Below are 12895 nucleotides of genomic sequence, written 5' to 3'. Positions count from 1 at the left end.
GAAGAAGTAGTAAAAGGTATTTTTGCACCCGCATATAATCAACAGCTCATCCTTCACAGCTGAGATATGCCGATCGTTTTCCTTTCCTATATTCCTCGTGGTCTTGTTTCTAAAACCTGCACCTTAAATCATCAGCCGACAGATCACTATGATTAACCAAGCCGTGGCAATAACCTAGCACACGGACGGGGTCTCATACATGGATGATGTACCTGTCAATTCCTCCGTAAGTCGGGCCAGATAAATTGTATTCTATTGACTGATAGGGGAACCAGTTGGGAAAAGCAAGCAGAGAGTTAAACTTGTATATTTAACTCAGCAATCTGTGGAGATCCGTCCATACATACACAGTAAATTCGGCCAATTGTAGTATGATAGATACTGTCAGCTGATAAATACGGTGCCTGAGTTCGTGAGATTAGAAACTCTGTCAGCAGTAAGTCTGTTTACAGTAAGTTGTTTGGGTTATAATACAATTGACGGGAGTTATTCGAAAGACCAGTATATAATATTGGTTATCATCAATTAGTCTTACTTCGCTTAAAAATCAGAATAGAACGGGAGGATTTACCTTCTCCTTTTTCCAGCAGATCGTATCGATATGCCGTTATATTTCCATAAAGAAGACTCCGGATTCATGAAAGTGAATTTTAGATTGTCATTATACTATCAAAGCTGTTCTATCATGCAGTTATATACAATACCTCAAGAAGAGCAAGGAAAAAGAAAAGAGACAAAACAAAGAAGCTTAAAGATAAACGCGGATCATGTAGATAAGAAAATGTATATCTTCAAAAATGAGTAAGACGGGGAAATTAGGCAAGCGGGGATAAGCCTTTCTTCAGTCCAAGGCAACAAATTAGTGGACAACCCCAAGGGAATCCGTCGTAGGTACGATCTTTTCTATGATCTCTGATGGGGCCTCAGCCTTGAGCTCGACCTCAAGCTCAGCCTCCTTCTTCTTCTGTTCAACCAACTCATTGATAGTTGGGTAAGCCCATTCGTCGGCGTCGATGGAGCCGACGGCGTACGCCTGCTCGCAGTACTTCCGGAACTTGACTTCGACTTCGCTGTTGCCTGTGACCTGCTCGTAGATCTCGGGGAGACGGTAGCGCTTGTCGCAAAGATGCCATGTGACGTATCCGTGCATGAAGGACTCGATGGTCTCCATCAGCTGGGGGTCCTTGTCGGAGAAGACGGCCATCATTTGCTCGCAACTGTGAAGGGTATCTTTGGTGAGCTTCTCGAGACCCTCGTCGACGGTCAGGTTATATGTCTTGCAGTAGTTCATGATCAGGCTGGTCTGGTCGCGGGGGTCATCGTATTCCTTGTAAAAGGAGAGCAGGTCGTTGACGAAGACCATCCAGTTTTCCATCTGTGCGACTGCTGCGGTGATCTCCGTGAACAGCTTCTTCTCATCGAACTGGTCCTTGGGCCAGAGGGATCCACCGACACAGTGGCCCAGACCGTTTAGGCGGCGGAGGAAGAGGGGGTAGTCATGGGCTCCCTCGAAGCCGTGGAAGTTGTACTGTTCAACCCAGCAACCCTGGAAGACTAGAAATGGGGATCAGCTGGGTGGTCTTGGAATATTCTGAGGCTTGGCTACTTACAGTCAACAGTGCTGCGAATCAGGTACATCGAGCAGTAAGGTCCGAAGTGTCTCAGGACATTGGGGAAGTGTTCGAACACAAGTTGCAACCAAGGGTGACTCTGGGTGCGGCCGTTGACCAGGTCGTCAAAGAAGTTTTGCATCTGGGGGTGGGGGTCATCGGTGCTGTCGTCCAAAACAAGGGTGTATGTGTAGTGGGTGCTGAGGTCAGCCATGAGTTGCTGGGAAACCTTAGCCCAACTGTACACGGTCATGCCGGTGATGGTCTGCAGAGACGCCTGCAGCCGCTTGGGGTCAGCCTTGAGCGTCTCTTGGATGCGAGGCTGAGAGAAGTGCTCTGCAGCCTGGGCATAGGCATAGTGAAGGTTCTCCACACGCTTCTCGCGGGTGTAGTTGCTGTCGCGGTACTTGATGGTGTCAAGAAGACGCACAACAGTGCCGACAAAGTAGTCAGTAGGGAAAGGCTTGAGCACCATTTTGACTGGAGTGGAATTAAGCTGCTTTGAACTGAGGGGAAGAATGGTGAAGATTTAAGCTTTTGTAACGCGAAATGGCTATGCGAAACGGTGCTGGTTTGCTGTTTTTCTTTGTTGTTTAGTTGTTGATGCTGTTGATGCTGTTGATGATTTCGTTTATTGCCTCCCGAAACCTTCGACTTTATACCTGCTTCAGGTCAAGAATCTTATCGTAACCGGAGTATTTTTTGCTTGGTATACAACCAAATGTACCAATGGCATATGAATCTGTCATGCCTAAACATAGTGTTGATTAAAGTCCTCAACGCCTTAAGGCTGCATTTGCATTCCAGTTAACCGGATCTGTACAGAGACCTGACTCTAGGCTGTTCCGTGCAGTAACAGGCCGAGTGTGTAAGAGACATCACGAACCTTAATCCAAAACTAGGGACATATTTACGCTGACATTTGGTCCTATCTCGAAGCTGAGGAAATGACAGACGCAGGGCGAGGAGCATGGAGACTAAGTATCAGGCCTGCCTTGAGGAAAGTGGGCCGGCTCACCAAGCGTTAGGCCCTTTCTTTAGGCCAAATGTAGCAACGTGCAGATGATTCCTAGTTTTCTTTGATTGATATCGGCCATGTCCTTCTATAAACGAAGTCTATAACACGCCCCGAATGCGGGGATAATGCAGTTTACTTCGTCCAGCTCCATGTCAATAGAGATATGTTCATTTGTCCGAGATACTATGTTAGGCCTCCCATGACCATCACCGAAGGAATACCGGAATACTTCCGACAGGCACTCCATCCTCTGCTATCTTGCAGTGCTTACTTTCCGGAATTGGAAAATGCTCGACAGCTGTATAGTCTACTGGGATGTGCCATTTTTGTCTCAAGTGCGGAAAATTCATGGCAGCAAGTGTCACAGATTGAGGGGCCTCGCTAGATATCATGCGGCCCTAGCTCGAACTTCCAAGGAATCCTCTTGTCGACCGTCTAAATCACTTTAAGGGGAGGGGAGGAGGGCGGCAGCGTGAAGAATACAGTCTGATAAGGGACCGCTGTCACCACCAGCTACGAGCATGGAGGTTTACGGGAAGCCCATCATCCTCCAAATCCAAAGGTCCGCATTGCATGGTGATTGATAACTACTCAGAGAGGGCTGGCGCTCGGGATTACTCCCATTGAGAAGGCATGTAAACGAGGCTTACAAATGAATGAAAATACTACGGTTGACTAGAATCAGTCAGTGTTCAATTTGTAGTGCTCATAAATTAGTATAAAGGATCTGGGAAAGGGCCCCACTATCGCAGTTTCCATCATTTGAGAGCCCCATCTGTGCGCGGTACGGCTGAAAGATGGACCGCAGTATAGCTGAACAACTCGGAGCCAAAAATCAGACCATCCGTTACCGGCCTTTCATCTCTCCAAGATCAGCAAAGTAATTCGTCCGAACATCTTCCTAGCGATAATTTGCTAGAGACGCTGTCAAAGCTGAACTCAAATATCAACTCGAAAACGTATTAAAGCGAACCGGCACATCCATCCCCTCGTATCTCAAGTTAACTTTTACGTCCTTCGTCTTCCCAAGATGATCTCAACAACAACCCTTGTAGGGGGCGTCGTTGGCGTTTATCTCCTTTTATCTCTGAGCCGGACCATCTACAACCTTTTCTTTCACCCTCTCGCCTACCTTCCCGGTCCCAAGTTATGGGTCGCATTTCCGGTCTTCAGGCAGGTCAGTAGCATTCGAGGTATTTTCGATGCTCGAATGAAAGAATTCCATCAGGTCTACGGCGACGTAGTTCGATTTGGACCTAATGAAGTCTCCTTTATCACGGAGAAAGCCTGGAGGGATATCTATGACCACCGGCCCAACCAGCTGGAGCGATTCATTCTTTCGACGACACGCCGGCCGGATATCTTCGATGCGGATGAAGTCAACCATGCTCGCTACCGCAAGGCGCTCAACCCTGCCTTCTCCCTAAAGGGCCTCCAGGACCAAGAGCCAGTTGTCAAGGGATATATTGATCAATTCATTAGCCGGCTAAAAGATGAAGCAAAGACCGGGGCTCCGACCGACATGGTCAAGTGGTACAACTTTACGACGTTCGACATTATCGGTGACCTTGCGTTTGGTGAATCCTTTGGTGGACTGCGCAACAAAGAATACCATTTCACGATTTCGTTCACATTCGAAGCGTTCAAGCTGCTGTCGTATTTGGAAGCGGGCGCGGCCTATCCTCTGTTACTCAAGTTGCTTATGCTATTCACACCGAAGTCTCTCGTGGAGGCCCGCGACCGGAAGGAGGAGCATGCAAGGGTTACTGTCAATAAGAGGCTTAACAACAAAGCTTTGCACGGACGTGGTGACTTCATGGATGCGATGTTGCGGAACCGTGGCGAAAAGCAGGGTCTGACCGACCCAGAGCTCGTGGCGAACGCTAGTACCTTGATCACTGCAGGCAGTGAGACGACTGCTACCGTCCTTTCCGGCATCACATACTTCCTGCTGAGGAACCCAGAGAAGCTCAAGAAGGTGACCGACGAGGTTCGCTCTACCTTTAACTCTGAGGATGACATTGTCTTCATCACAGCCAGCTCTCGCCTTCCTTATATGATTGCTTGCTTCCAGGAAGCATTGAGACTGTATCCGCCAGTGCCTACTGGAATGCCGCGTGTAACACCAGAGGCCGGATTGACCGAGATTTCAGGACACAATATCCCCCCTAATGTAAGTTGGGAATCAGAGATTAGTGGCAGGTCTAGTTCTAATAATATCTCTAGACAAAGGTCTCTGTCCATCAGCTGGCCGCATACTATCACCCGAAAAACTTCAATCAACCCGAAAAATACATCCCCGAGCGCTGGCTCCCCGAGGCTAAGACCGACCCATCCTCCCCTTACTACAACGATGCCCGCGAGGTACTGCAGCCGTTCAATGTCGGACCTCGTAACTGCATCGGTCGCAACCTGGCGTACAGCGAGATGCGCGTCATGCTTGCACGTGTTCTGTGGAACTTCGATCTGGAACTGAGCCCAGCCAGCGAGAATTGGAATCAGCAGAAGAGTCATTTTCTTTGGGAGAAGTCTGGTTTAATGTGTGTGTTGAAGGATCGTTTCAAGTGAGTCAGTACTCGCTATATGTGATGTTTTGTGAGTGGCCAATCTGTGGGATTCTTGTCAGCATTATTTCCTCTTTTCCAATTTACTTTTGGTCTATAAATATTAAGAAAATCAACTACTAGCTTAGAGAGTAGTAGCATAAATCAAAATTACATACAAACGCTTACATTGGATTAGATTGTTTGTCTTAATCGTTCTTGAAAAGCATGGGTCTACGGGTTCGTAATTAGTCGCATGCACGAATATTCTCTGGAACTTGGCATCATATTTCCTCCATATTGGAAAGGTGAAAGTACATCAATTGTGCTAGAGTTTCTAGAGAAAAACTGCCCTTTGGAGCACCGTAGAAGACCACACCAAATGATGCTCATTGCATCTATTCAAACCTGTTTCGAACGTGAGGTAGTGCAGCCACATAAGGCTTTGAACTAATGTACCGACAGTAAAATGGCAAACCAAGGGCCTGATTTCGGAAAGCGATTCTATATTGGCCTATTGAGGTCCCAGAACTCGACGTTGTAGGACCTGCTAAGGGCCGGCGGACCAAAATGGATGGCATGCCATATCCACACAGGTCCGACGGCGTGAAGAATCCTTTTTACTGGTATTTTATGAAAATAAACATGACTACAGTTAGGTAGGCCTCCGGATATGCGGTGTGTGGCTGTTAACTATGATTATTGTCACTGGCCAGCTGTCATGTCGGCCCTCGTCCGAAGGCAATACTGAGGGCCAGTGCCGGAGATGAGTAGCCTTGTCTAGTGGAGCGAGCTTCCCCACATAAACCCCCGGTATATGTACTCGGTAGCTGCGTCTGCAGAGTTGCGGAACCATATGATGGGGGCTTGTATATATATCGCATCCAGGATGGCTAAACACTAGCAGCAACCCTCAAGTTTACTACCATCTTCTCCATGCAGCTGCCACTCTCCTTGAACTCCCTACTCCCTTTGGGTAGCCTTGTGCCCAACTTCCTAGGCGGTCCTCCGTCATGCCCACCGCTACCCCCAGGTGATCTCACCTTGAAGCAATATCAACTATATCCCGTGAACTTCATGTGGGACAAGAGGCGATGTGTCGCCTACATCAGGTACTTCCGTCTTCCCTAATTTAGACTCGACCGTTTCTCACAAAACCAGCTCCCTCTACAACGCCACCGTCAGCGTCTATGATCCCTACAAATCCGAAATTACTGATGTTATGTGGTTCCCCGGCCTTAGCCACGAGGGCCACAGTGCCGTGAACCCCCTCCATGCCAGCGGACTGATCCTCCGTCCCGACGCCAAAACAGCCGACACCCTCGAGATTGTCATCGACAACGGCGACTGCTTCTTCACCAACGGCCTCAACGTCTCCGGCCCCGACTACCTCCTCACCATGGACCTAAAGAATAAGAATGTGACGTCCCAGGTCCGTCTCAATGACATCAGCAAAGGCACCTACGCCGGTTATGCCGAGGCTGAGCTCGGCGACGACGGCAACACTTATGTCGTCGGCACCCACGTCTCCAATATCCTGCGTGTGTCTCCCCAGGGCGACGTCTCGACTTTCTACGTCCACCCCGACCTCGGCCCCCCACGCCCCTATGGTTTCACGGGGCTAGCACACGTCAAGGATGCTATCATCACGAATGACAATGTCATCGGGCAGTTGATCCGATTCGATACCCGTACCGAGACCGGTACTCCCGTCGTTATTCCCCAGACTCCCTATCATGGTTTTACCATGTCGTATGTCATGAATGTGCCAGAGAGATATAACGGGACTATCTTGCTAGAGACGGAGAATACGACCCCTGAGTATGTTTGGGGTGGTGTCGGCGTTTACCGGTCGCAGGACGGTCGCTTCGAGGAAGTCGAGTACCTGGGTTTTATCCCGAATTTGTTGGAAAACTCCTTAGCTACTTCAGCGAGGGAGATGACTGATCGCATATACGTTGTGGCGCTGTATACTGATGGTGCGAACATTACTGTCTCGGGGCACAGCAGCGAATTTATCTTCCAGGACATTACCGCTCAGGTCGATGCTCTTGTTGATCAGACATCCGAGGCTAAGGCTTAACTCTGTCTGGTACGACAGTCATTCATGGCCATTTCATGACCTGTAAGAATAATCAGTACATAGAAGTATGGCTAATTATGATTAATGTGGACTGTAGCTAACTTCTTCGTCTTCTTTCCCTCCTCTGTGTTGCTTCTACTGTGTATATGAGAGACCTTGGGGGTATACTTCAAGCGAACGCTAAACCTCGTACTCACTAAATAAAGTACTTACTACTATAGGGTTGGCCCGATGGCAGGCCTAAAATAAGGGCCTGTAAATTCCAAGGGAGCAAGGACCGTGAAGTCCTGTAGAGTCAAGATGAGCATTTCTTTTTCTCGCAGGCTGTAAAGAGAGAATTGGATTGGCTAAAAAGCAACAACAGTAGCTTCATAGATTCAGAGATCATTCCATTTTTGTTCATATGAAGGTTACTTTTCCTCAGATAAATCCGAATGTCCGCTAAGGCAGTGGCAGTTCAATCTCTGGTGGGTTGTGTGCAAGACCCGCGTACATCTTTGGGTCTAGCTACCGATGCCGGGGGCCGTGCTTCTTTTGCGCCGCGTTTTGCGGAATATACGATAGACATGATCTCTTTACCTATAGGGTCTAGTTTTTAATTTAAACCCAGTTCCAACATAACAAAGAAACCCTTGACCAGGATAGCGATCCACTTTGTGGGTAAAATCCAAAGTGAGCCTCAAAAGGAACCATGGAGTGCGTCCCCACGTATCCAGCGGTAGGACATGCGAGTTTCACGTTAACTGTAGAACCGCGTAAATGCACACTGTATGATCAGTCTACTATTGAAGAGAACCTAGATGCTCACATGATATGGGGGTCAGAACATCACGTCGTATTTAAGTGTCTTACAGATGTTAGTAAATTAGCCAAGGCCTCTGGCTCATTGTAGCTCTCACGGATTGGAGGTCCTCGGTGGCCCCCAAGTAAACAAGGGCTTGAGCACCCTAGATACTGTAGCGTACGAATACTCCTATATTCTATCTACACATGAATACCAGTATTATGAAACACTAGGCCTAACGGCAGGCCTGAGAGCAGGCCAGCCAGGAACTTGTAGACTACATATTGCAAAAGAGTATAAATATGATCATGAGCGTACCGGCTGATTTAAACACGAAACTAACGCCAGGACCTTGATATATCCGATCCACAGTTTTTGAAAAACCCCACCCCCCAAGGTATAGGCACAAAAGGAAAAGATAGACGCGATGCTGGTCCCACTCAACCCAGCCGAGCACAGATGGAGGCAATCCAAGATCGATCCCCGTATCACAGAGCGTCGAGCGGTAGGCGTTGAATCGTTTCTAGGACGCAAAAATGCAAATTACATGGGACAGAATGACCTTCGGATCCGCGTTGAGCTCTCCGTGTCGAACACGACGCCATCTCTCGCTACTCTGAAGGAGAAACTGGAAGCCACTATGATGGAAATGCGGTTCCTGCATCCAGAGAGCGCGTGTACCCTTGCCTGGGACAAGGTCATCGTTCCTCCTCTGTTACAATACAGGTCTCCTGAGAGCCAGGAGGCGGCGAAGAAGTGGGCACAAGGTATTGTCCACGTTCAGGCGACCACAGACAATGCTCTGGACTTGTGGGAGGATATCGAGAATCGCAGACGCTCCAACCCGCAGCCGGAGAATCCTATTACGGTGCATATCCTTGCCAACGTGGCCGATGTAGACTCGCCTCTGCCGGTAGACACCATTGTCGATATGCTGTTCAGGATGAACCATGTTTACTGGGACGGTGTAAGCGCCCGTGCGTTCGTCGGTGATGTGCTCAGGACATTCAGCAAGACCCTGGCTGCCGACTATGAAGTTCCGGGGTATGAATGGGGCAAGGAGACTGCAAACTTGAACATCCCGATCCTTGACGCGTTGAAACCAGGTGTCGAATGCTCCGGAGACGCTTTCACAGCCGACCGCAGTGAGCTTCTCAAGGCATTTGGCGAAGGTCATGTAGGTTCTAGCAGAAACCCAGTCACCACCTCTACGCCAGCTACCATCTAACCCTTCCAATAATTAAAAAGGCAGATCTAGGAACAAGACCTCACACAGGCCCCTATAAACCCCGCGTTGTAACACATGTTTTCGCACCCAAGGAATGCAGCGCTATGATCAAAGCTATCAAATCCCGTCTCGGTCCCAAATACACTATCACCCATCTTGGCCAAGCTGCCGTGACGCAAGCCATGCTAGAAATCAATCCCCCCTCGCCCGATCTCCCTGAAAGTGCCGCCTTCGTCACGCCTAACTCGATCAATGGCCGTCGTTGGATGGACAACGCCTATGCTCCGACCTACTACGCCGCATGTCTGGCGAACGGAGTCGTGAAATTCAACAACGTCAAGTCGCTCATCATAGACCCAAGCGACAAACCGGCTATGATTCAGGCATTGACCAAGGGCGCGGAAGATGCCAAGAAGTCGATCGATTTCTGGTTGAGCAAGCCCCATCATTTACCCGTTGGTATCAACGTGCACAATCTCTCCGCTGAATTCGTGGCTACGTATGTGTCTTTTCCTTTACTTCTTCTTCTTTTTCTTCTTTGATAAAACACCTAACAATAAATACCAGGAACCCGGCGGAAGAAAAGGAAGTTGCTGTACCCGTAAGCATTCCCAACTCCCGGAGTAGAGCATGAAAGCTAATACAATATCCCCCACCAGGTCTTCCTAAGCGACGGATTAAACGACCGGTTCCTCCCGAACGAGATTGTCCGTAGTGATACCAACAAGCCATTGATGACGGTTAATGGGGTCTTGTTTGCACTGAACGAATATGACCCGTTCTAGTATGTGTTCGCCCTTCTCTTCCTTGACACTTCCACCTCTAATCAGTCTATAGCACCACACGCCTAGAAAGCTGGCAAGGTGCCTCGACGCTCTCTGTGTGCTATAATGGGGGAAATTACTCCAAGGAGGAAGCGGAGGCTTTCTTGCACTGTGTCGTGAAGTATATGTTGGCCTTTGTGGGGGCGTAGGGATCTGGTACGCATCGCTGGTGTTTCTTTTTCTTTTCTTTGGTTTTTCTACAAATGGCATGTGTGATATGGCATCGCAATAGGTTTTAGTACATGAATGAACTAGGTGATATATAGTAAATTTGCTTAAGGTTCTTTCCTGTCTCTAGTTTGTGTAAGGGATAAGACCCGCAACGTTCGATAAACTATCGTAGCTACCAAACAAGAAAAAAACGCTGAAGAAGAAAAGAGGAGACTCAACAAACGGTGAGACAATGAGGTATGACAGGAAGGAGGGGAAGAAATACACCATGTGGCGAATACGGAAACGAGGGCCAATGGCCTGTGTATACTAACGGGCTTCAGCTCGCTACAGTTTGATCTTGTTTGGTGACTTGTAGCCTTTGACTGAGCATACTGAGAAACATCTTACGATATCCTACCACTGCCTAGCAATGGACGTTACCTTCTGTATCACACCTAGAATGGAGAGACCAAGAAAAACAAAGCCTGAAATGGCAAAAGAAACAGAACACGCGCTACTTCTTCTCCTTACTTAGCCTCAGTACCTCATATTCGCCCTCCAACTTGTAAATATACAATTTCAGAGCATCGCACTCCTCCTTCGCCTTCTGCACCTCCGCTTGCAGCTTGGTCATCTTCTTCCACTGCCTCTGGCTATGGGAGCGATAGTGGGTTTTATTGTGTCTTCTGTCGACGCTGGATTGGGTGGTCTTTGGATTAGATGTGGTGAGGGTTGGATAATTTGGGGCATTTGACTAAGTTTTGGGAGAGGCGGCGTGGTGGTCCTGGGTTGGGGGCCATTTTAGGTGGTGGACTGGGGTTTTGTTAGCGTTGGCGTCTCAAGTTGACATAGTGTTAGTAGGGGGTGCGAACTACTATAGAGGGTTTGGAGTGTGTGCCACTTTGGTTGCCTGGGCTGAATTTAGTCAAGGTGGAGGCTTGAAGGTGGTCTTCTGGTTGTGGTGGTGATTGGGGGCTACTATGGACTACTATGATGGGTACGAGGAGAAGAAATAAAAGTCTCGAAATATAATAAGGACAATATGGGTCAACATATCAAGACCAGTTCATTATGTTACTGATAAATGTTGGCTGGGGATTCCGGCGGCGGTCCTGATTGGACCGGCCAAGAAGTGTTTAGGTGTTAGTGGTAGGATAGCTGTAGATAGTTAGATAGTAGGAAGAAGAACTATCAATGGAATGAAAATGATCACCACATAGTGCCTTAATATTAACTATAGCCATGTCAAATTGGCTAAGCCAGGAGAAAACCCCATTGGAAGTCCCGTAGTTTGTGTCACGGATAGTGGTTAAGCAATGAGTGAATGAGTGGTAGACACATGACCCTTTGTCTATAAGGGCAACACAACATGATAGCTTCTTGTTTTCTCTTCTTTTCCTCTCTTTAGCTTAGTCTCTTGGTGCTAGACTACCTAATCAACTATTGATCAGCCGAGTCCCTTACAGTTTGACGGGACTTCTCATCTTTTCAAAAATATTCGCTGACACGAACACCCTGAGACTTAGGCGAAAAAATTATTGTTTCCATAGATTTAAACTGTGGCGATCTAACCACTATTTGCGCCATTGGTGTTATATGCACCATTCGCCACACCCATCCATAATACTATATGTTATTACTGTTGATCTGTTTACCTTTCTCTGTTCAGTTTAGACTTCTGGTACGAACCCTGCGAATAAGACCATTTTCCATTCATTGAGGTTCTCACATAAACAACAATTAAAGTTATCCAGATTATCTCTGCTACTTGAATAGATAAATATAAGGAAGTAAATCATTTGAATTAGCAAAGATAGTTTACAAGTTCGTCCACTATAAATATATAGTTATAGTCGTTAAAAATAGTTGCTTAGAACTGTATATAGTCTACAGATAATTTTATATATTTCTTCAATAATATAGGGTAGTTCACAAATATTCTCAGTAAACTCAACCACAACAGTCCCTGAACCTTAAAGTTAACATTGCATTGCTAGTATCTGCTCCTTAAAAGTGTAAGTTACGGCATGCTTTCCTTAAATTACTCTCGATTAATAGAAGACTAACCTTATAGAGCGGTCTAAGATTCAAAACAGCTGTATATAACAGTAATTTATATTGATGATTCAGCAAGTTATGCATCCCCTTTAGGTGGATTATGCAGAAATTTGGCCTTGGCGGGTGCGTTTATAAGTGCCATTGTCACGGTGTGACCTCTGGGTGCATTCAGAAGCTTAACCGCTGCGCTATCAGCAATAGACTAGGATACAAAGCCTTCGGATTTGTACTGGACTCACATATATAAGCATGTTCAGGATTCAGGCAGGCAGGCAGGTGTGCCCGCAGGCACGCCGTGACTGTCACAGATCGAATAGCGATTTGGCCTGATGACTGTACAGGATACCCTGACCCAGGTGCATAAACAATCGGCCACCGATGAGGAACATCAGGCCACACGACAGAGTGGGTTCAAGGGAGATTCTGAATCCTTTGGGCATGGAACCTTTAGCTATAAATTAGCGAATCGTTAGTAGTAGTAGGAGATCAAGAACCAGTCTCCTGTCTGAATAGTATCTACTGCCTGCCTTTGACCTCTCTCTTTCTTTTAGCCTACGTACCCTTACCTAGTTGACAGGTCCTCTACCCTGAATA

General features: G+C 47.5%; 3 protein-coding genes across 3 annotated transcripts; 2 read left to right on the top strand and 1 right to left on the bottom strand.

The window, feature by feature from the left end:
• Nucleotides 1–650: 650 nt before the first annotated feature.
• BDW43DRAFT_317836 (Trichodiene synthase) lies at nucleotides 651–2085 on the bottom strand (the record flags this gene model as incomplete). The annotated part of the gene is made up of 3 exons (XM_032048589.1): nucleotides 651–680; nucleotides 941–1554; nucleotides 1611–2085. 3 exons carry the CDS (start codon nucleotides 2083–2085, stop codon nucleotides 651–653), a joined length of 1119 nt encoding a protein of 372 aa, XP_031902705.1.
• A 1347-nt stretch (nucleotides 2086–3432) lies between these two features.
• Nucleotides 3433–5199, top strand: BDW43DRAFT_317834 (cytochrome P450; the record flags this gene model as incomplete). The annotated part of the gene is made up of 2 exons (XM_032048588.1): nucleotides 3433–4801; nucleotides 4855–5199. Exons 1-2 carry the CDS (start codon nucleotides 3659–3661, stop codon nucleotides 5194–5196), a joined length of 1485 nt encoding a protein of 494 aa, XP_031902704.1. The 5' UTR covers nucleotides 3433–3658.
• Nucleotides 5200–8465: 3266 nt separating this feature from the next.
• On the top strand, nucleotides 8466–10239 carry BDW43DRAFT_308679 (15-O-acetyltransferase Tri3; the record flags this gene model as incomplete). Its single annotated transcript, XM_032046547.1, has 5 exons — nucleotides 8466–9215; nucleotides 9287–9765; nucleotides 9834–9867; nucleotides 9926–10050; nucleotides 10104–10239. 5 exons carry the CDS (start codon nucleotides 8466–8468, stop codon nucleotides 10237–10239), a joined length of 1524 nt encoding a protein of 507 aa, XP_031902703.1.
• Nucleotides 10240–12895: the final 2656 nt, after the last annotated feature.

Source organism: Aspergillus alliaceus (assembly GCF_009176365.1).
Source record: "Aspergillus alliaceus strain CBS 536.65 unplaced genomic scaffold BDW43scaffold_10, whole genome shotgun sequence".
Taxonomy (NCBI): domain Eukaryota; kingdom Fungi; phylum Ascomycota; class Eurotiomycetes; order Eurotiales; family Aspergillaceae; genus Aspergillus; species Aspergillus alliaceus.
This window is presented reverse-complemented; position numbering and strand designations above follow the sequence as displayed.